This window comes from Mesoplodon mirus (assembly GCF_964341445.2).
Source record: "Mesoplodon mirus genome assembly, chromosome: 6".
NCBI classification, from domain to species: Eukaryota; Metazoa; Chordata; class Mammalia; order Artiodactyla; family Ziphiidae; genus Mesoplodon; species Mesoplodon mirus.
In genome coordinates, this window is record NC_138982.1 from 36,106,313 (window position 1) to 36,112,312 (window position 6,000).

Sequence of the window (6,000 nt, forward strand, 5' to 3'; positions counted from 1 at the left end):
CCCAACCCCCTTACCTGCTGCTTATTGTCTGGTTCTAGGATATCCATCCCCACTAACCATAGCCTACTGACTTTCTAACACATGCCATTGCTCCAATTTTAGTTTGTCTGCCCCTCTGAGAACTGGTGAACAGGAAACTCCTCTGTTGGCCTGCTAGGAAGAGCACCCTCCTTCATAGCCTCTATCCCTAGGTCTTTCCCCTTTCCCTTAGATCCAGGGGGTCATTGGAAGTTATCCAGAAATGGGGCCAGCTCCCTTCAAAAGAGTGAAAGTATTTCATCCATCCAAGCAAAAAGACCATCGCTTTTAAGACACCACCATTTTATATACCACTAAAAAAGAAATGACACTAACAATTGTAAGGTGGCATTAATTGTAAGATGCACATTTCCTCACATCTAATGTCTCTGAGATCTGGATGCCTGGTAGAATCCCTGAAGTGAGGTAAATGTTTCCTCACTGTCTGCTTTGACCTGGCCTACGTCAGAATCTCCCACACTCAATCAGAAGCTTGCTGAACTGGATGGGATCTCAGAGCTATGAACCCAGGCATATGAACCCCTTTATGGGACAAATGATGCCACGTGATATCACGTGAGGCCCAAAGAGAGGGAAACTTTGCAGATCTCCAGATTCCACTTTTTACATGATTTTCAGTAATCCAGTCAGTCCTTATTTTTTCCTTTCTCAGTTTTAAAGAAGCGAATCTTTGTTCTGTGTTGGGTTGTTTTATTTGCTTGTTTTTCCATTCCCTTTTCCTCCCTCTTGGTTTGGAGCCCAGGAGCAGCAAATGGCCTTGCAGGCTACTACATACACTCCAAAAAACAGTGTTGAAATAGCAGGGCCTCACATATTTTCCAGTCCGGGGGCTTTGCAATTGTTGATTCTTATCACCCAAAAGCTGCCTTCCTCTGTTCCATCTCAGAGACAGCAAGAAAGCAAAGGGGAGGGAATGGAATTAGGACCCAACCTGTTTTCAAGAACCTCCTACCCAGAACTTGCGATGTTGGCCACCATGATTGTTGGTGTCACAAATCTTGCTTTTCCTTGATTTGGGGCTTTTAATGAGTTCAGGTTTTTTGGTTTTGGTTTTTAACTCATTGCAGAGCTGATGGAACTGTGAATCAAATTGAAGGTGAAGCCACCCAGGAGAACATCACGGAGCCCGCCAAGTTGGGAGTTAAGTTTTTCTGGTGTAAGTATACACTCGCAGGAGGTGTCAGGGACAGGAGATATGCAAACGGAAGGCTAGAGCCCTGGGTCAGAGCACTCCCGTCACATCTGAGTGTCACCCATATTGATTCAATGCATAATTATTCGTTGAGCACCTCCTGCCTGCCATCATGCACTGGGCTAGGCCCTGGAGATGCAAAGATGAGCAAGACAGAGCTGGCCCTCGTCCCTGAGAAGCTTACATGTCAGTGTGGATACTGACGAGCACCCAGGTGATTTACTATAAAACTACAGTAAGTGTGTCAATAGAGGAAGCAGAGATTGGAGGCCACTGGGCTTGAGCCGTAGGAGACCCAAGCCAGTCTTGTTTCCCAGAGGAAACTAATAACTGAAAAATTAGTAGTTATTAGCAGAACAACTAACATGTGAGAAATCTTGGAGGTAAGAGATGGTAAGAGTGAAGGTAAGTTGGAGTCCTGGCTCTGTCTGCCATTTTCTAGCCAAATTGTTGGAGTTTCATTTGGGTCCACCTTCCCCTTAACTTTAAAAAGCTGGGCTGGGCAGTGAGTTTTCCTTGGTGTTTGGAAGTGGAGTTACTGAATAATATCCTCTGAACTGAAGAGGAACTTTGAGACTCGAAACGAAGCAGACAACTCCATAAAGAACAATTAAGAAGTTTATTGTGGGTAGAATCAGGTGGATGACCCTCAGAGGCATTCACAGCTGCACTGCATTCCGCTAAAAGGGGTACAGGGGCACTTAAAGGAGCCAAAGCTAAAAATAGAATGACTACTAAAGAGCAGCATGTCCACATTGACAGGATCTGAGGGGTTTTCCTCCCCACACTCTCACCCCAGGGGTCTCGTGACCATTAACCACCTGTGTCAGCAAAAGGCATTCTTCTAGTTTTCATGTCAGATGAAGTTTATAGGGAACTAATCTGGCTTGGGTGTATTCCTTGTGAGTAAGCTAAAGCTCAGTCTCACAAAAAAAGGGAGAGGGTAGGACCGCAGGCCTAAGATGGAGCTGACAAAATGGAGCCAGTGTGGTTCAGCCACACACTTGACTTGGACCTTGGCTGTGGAGGTCACGTTCACAGAGGAAGTTTCTGGATTCAGATGGGGAAAGTAAATCCTCCATCTCTCTTAAGGACCATTTTAATGTTGAGCTTTCAACACTATACAGATGTCAATCAGTGAATCATAACCTGTTACCACCTGATTTACCGTATTCTTAAGAATGGTGGGATTTTCAAAGTTCGCACAAGAAGAAAAACAAGCAGACCAACATTAGCCCCTACCTCCTTCCGTAGGTGGGTTCTAGAGGAAGCTGGGTGGTACAAACTTGGAAAGCCTGGGGCCCCTGACCTTACGTTCTTGCCTCCGTTTAGCTAAGTGGTTGTTCCATACACACTAGTGCTAAATGCCGCCTGTTGGTCCAGGGGGTACAGCCAAACCTCCCAGGTATTATGGACTTCCAGGTACCAACCTGCAATCAGGGAGTGGGGGGGATCCAGAATTATGACTCTGAACTCTGGCTGCACACTGGAATGCCTGGGGAGCTTTCAAAAGTACCAATAGCCTCCAGTTCAGAATTTGGGAGTCAGGGTGAGGGGAGGTGGGCCTGGTATTTTTCAAAGTTCCCATATGATTCCCATGTGAAGTCACAGTTAAGAACCACTGATGTAGAAGAATTAGAACCCCAGAGCCTGGCTTCCAGGGTCCTAGAGGTGAAGGTTTCTCTTGCCCTGGCCCCTCCTAATACTGCCTTTCTCTGGTTTTCAGTTATGCCATCAGCTCCATACTGGGTCCTGGCCACCGACTATGAGAACTACGCCCTCGTGTACTCCTGTACCACAATCATCTGGCTTTTTCACATGGATCATGTTTGGCTCTTGGGAAGAAACCCTTATCTCCCTCCAGAAACAGTGACCTATCTCAAAGATATCCTGACCGCTAATGACATTGACATTGAGAAAATAACTGTCACAGATCAGGTGAACTGCCCCGAGTTCCTATAACCAGGCTCTAAAGGGAGGCTGCATTCACTCCATGTTCCTTCTTTTGCTTTGCTTTTCCCCTACACCACCCCTCATAAAGACCAACCAAACCACCGCAGCAAACTATTCCAAATACCAGAAGGGAAATGTGAGAGCAGAAGCTAGTGGAGAGAACTCAAGGCAAGTTGGCCCAAACACTTAGCCATGCACCATCCTGGTACCTTGCAAGCCTGATAATCAACTTGCTGCTGACCTGCTGTGCTCACAGTAGACTACAAATTGGACTAATTATTGGGAGTTTTTAATTCTAAGCTTATGTTTGGAAATCCTTAAGCAGTTATGTTGAAAAAAAAAAAAGCAGCACTGAACAGTTTAAAGGTAACAATCTTGTTTCTAGAAAGGGAAAGCTGATGGCAAAGGCACGTACCAGGTGACCTGAATCCAGGTGGCCCCATCCTGCAGTAGGCAGTCCATAGCGGGGAATCATTTGGAGTTTCTGAGTCTCTGTCAGGCAGTTTCCTGGAAGCATTTACTTTCTTATCAGGAGGTCTTCAGAGTCAGGTGAAGAATGGGACCATCTTGGGTCTGTGCAAGGAAGAAAATCTATGAGGGTGAAGCTATGGGAATTTTTTTAAGAAAATAATTTTGGGGCCTTTTATTCAACTGATATTTACTGGGACCCAACTGCATTCCAGGCGTTGAAAAATACAGAATCCCTCTCCTCCCACAGCAGCTCACAGACTAGGGAGGGAGATTGACAAGTAAAGACACAATTTTAATCCAAGCTGACGGGTCCATAGGCAGAGGCATGTGGAGGGAGCCATGGGAGCTCCGAGAATGTCTCATCCCCTGCCAGGCATAGGTACCCACAAGGTTGTACAGTCACATCTCAGAGTGTCCCAGCTTCAAGGAGTCAGGAACAACCAGGAGTTTGTTGTTGTTGTTGTTTTTTACATTTTACTATTAAAATCAGAACAATCTCAAAATCATCACCCTGCGATTACTCTTAGGTCACATAACATTTGTAATCCACTAATGTTTTGGGAAATGAATAGAAAATATAGCCATTTGATTAGCTTTTTGCATTTTCAGCATGAATATAAAATATTTCCTTGAGCACTTGAGACGCTTCACTGCTTTATATTAAAGGTTATAAAAATTCCAAGAAAGCTTAATATGTATAATTTTACTAAATAAATATGACCTCAAAATGTAGCTTGCTATTTGAAATTCCTAAAGGCTGAAAACCACTGGACAAAAAGGCGGCAATGGAGAGGTAGGTATTGAAGAAGAGCCTCTTCCCACAAGCTCCGCCTGCTGTTGCATCTGTGCTTTATCACACTGCCCACCCCACCAGAGGGTACCTGGCTCCTCTTCTAAAATACAGTTCTTCCCAAGAGTGTTAAGCTACTTATCTCTCTCTTAACTCATGGTGCAAGACAAGCTGATTGTGTTCCTCTTAACAGCTGTCTGGTAGCATCTAAAACAATGAACATGGCTACATTTTGCACCTTTACAGTGTAGGTATCAGGGGTGATTGAACCTCAGAAAATGGGGGGAATTCAGAGGATAGCATGGGGGCACCACGTATCTAGAGGAAACATGGGGAAAAACAACAAAAAATCCAGAAGGGAGAGCAAGAGAAGGGAAATGGGAAGTAAACAGCAAAATAGATACAGTAGTAAATCCCCCTGTGCCTATGTACCCATCATCAGCTCCAACAGTCATCAACATCTCACCAATCTTGCTTCAGCTATCACCCACCCACCCCCAATTTTTTTTCAAAGAGTGTTCTGAAGCAAATCCTAAAGAGTACATCCTATTATTTTGCCTGTTAGCTACCTAAGGATAAATCTCTAGCAGGTACAGACATTTCTTAAACAACAAAAAATACAAGTTTACGTTTTATATCCTGCAAGTGCTCAGAGACTATAATTTAATATATGTAATTTAAAGATTATTTTATATTATCCAGATGAAAGGGAAGATATATGTACAAAAATGTTCATCATACTTTTACTCATAGCAGCCCCCAAACTAAAATGAGCTAAACTAAAACTAAAACAGCAGAGGAATGAGATCATAAATTATGGAACAATGTGGTGTACTCATTAAAATTCATAGTTATGAAGACTACAAGACCACATTGGAGCTGTGCCTGCCCGCCCACACTTACAACTTGTGTGTGTGTAGGGGGGGTGGAAAAAGGTGGAGGAGGGGAGGAAGAGGAGGGGTCCCACATGTGGCCTTGCTGCCTGCAGAGATAGAGTCTGGAACATGTGCTCTGCTTACCCAGCCACATCCGATAAGACCAAGGTGTGTCCACCAGTGCTAATGACAGCCAATCCACAGGCTGAACAGAAACCTCTGATTTTTGTGGCCTACCTGGATGAAAAAGATAAATTAGGCCAATCTAATCAGAATCTGACTTTAAGAGATCCAGAGAAAGGATAATTGAAAACTCTGTAAGTCATAACCATAAGGTCGTGTAGTTTGGGGTGGCCATTTTTGGTGACACACAACTGAAGTTATGAGAGTGCAGAACAGAAATGCAAAGATAAGCCCAGACCCCACCCAAAGTCCCACCAGCAGCTTCAGTAGCTGGCTGCTGTCTGTGTCCTAGCTCCAGTTCCTGTGGAGCTTAGCTGTCTTAGGTTCCTGAGTTTGGATTTCTTTAAGATTAGGCTCACACACACACCTACACACATACACACCTTTTTTTTGAGGTAATTTAACTTGACTGAGTGAATGTTCCTTGCAACCTCAAATAGCCCTAAGACAAAAGTGTTCACTTTTGGGGCTTCCCTGGTGGCGCAGTGGTTGAGAAT

The 6,000-nt window shown here is 44.3% G+C and overlaps 1 protein-coding gene across 2 annotated transcripts in view; it reads left to right on the forward strand.

The window, feature by feature from the left end:
* The window catches only part of APOD (apolipoprotein D), a 79,727-nt gene extending 75,364 nt beyond the window's left edge, over positions 1-4,363 (forward strand). For both annotated transcript variants that reach the window (XM_082626052.1, XM_082626053.1), the window contains 2 exons: positions 1,107-1,195; positions 2,958-4,363. In XM_082626052.1, coding sequence (XP_082482178.1) covers positions 1,107-1,195; positions 2,958-3,193 — 325 coding nt within the window. In that variant the 3' untranslated portion in view covers positions 3,194-4,363. The remainder of the gene's footprint in view (positions 1-1,106; positions 1,196-2,957) is intronic.
* The last annotated feature ends 1,637 nt before the right edge of the window (positions 4,364-6,000 follow it).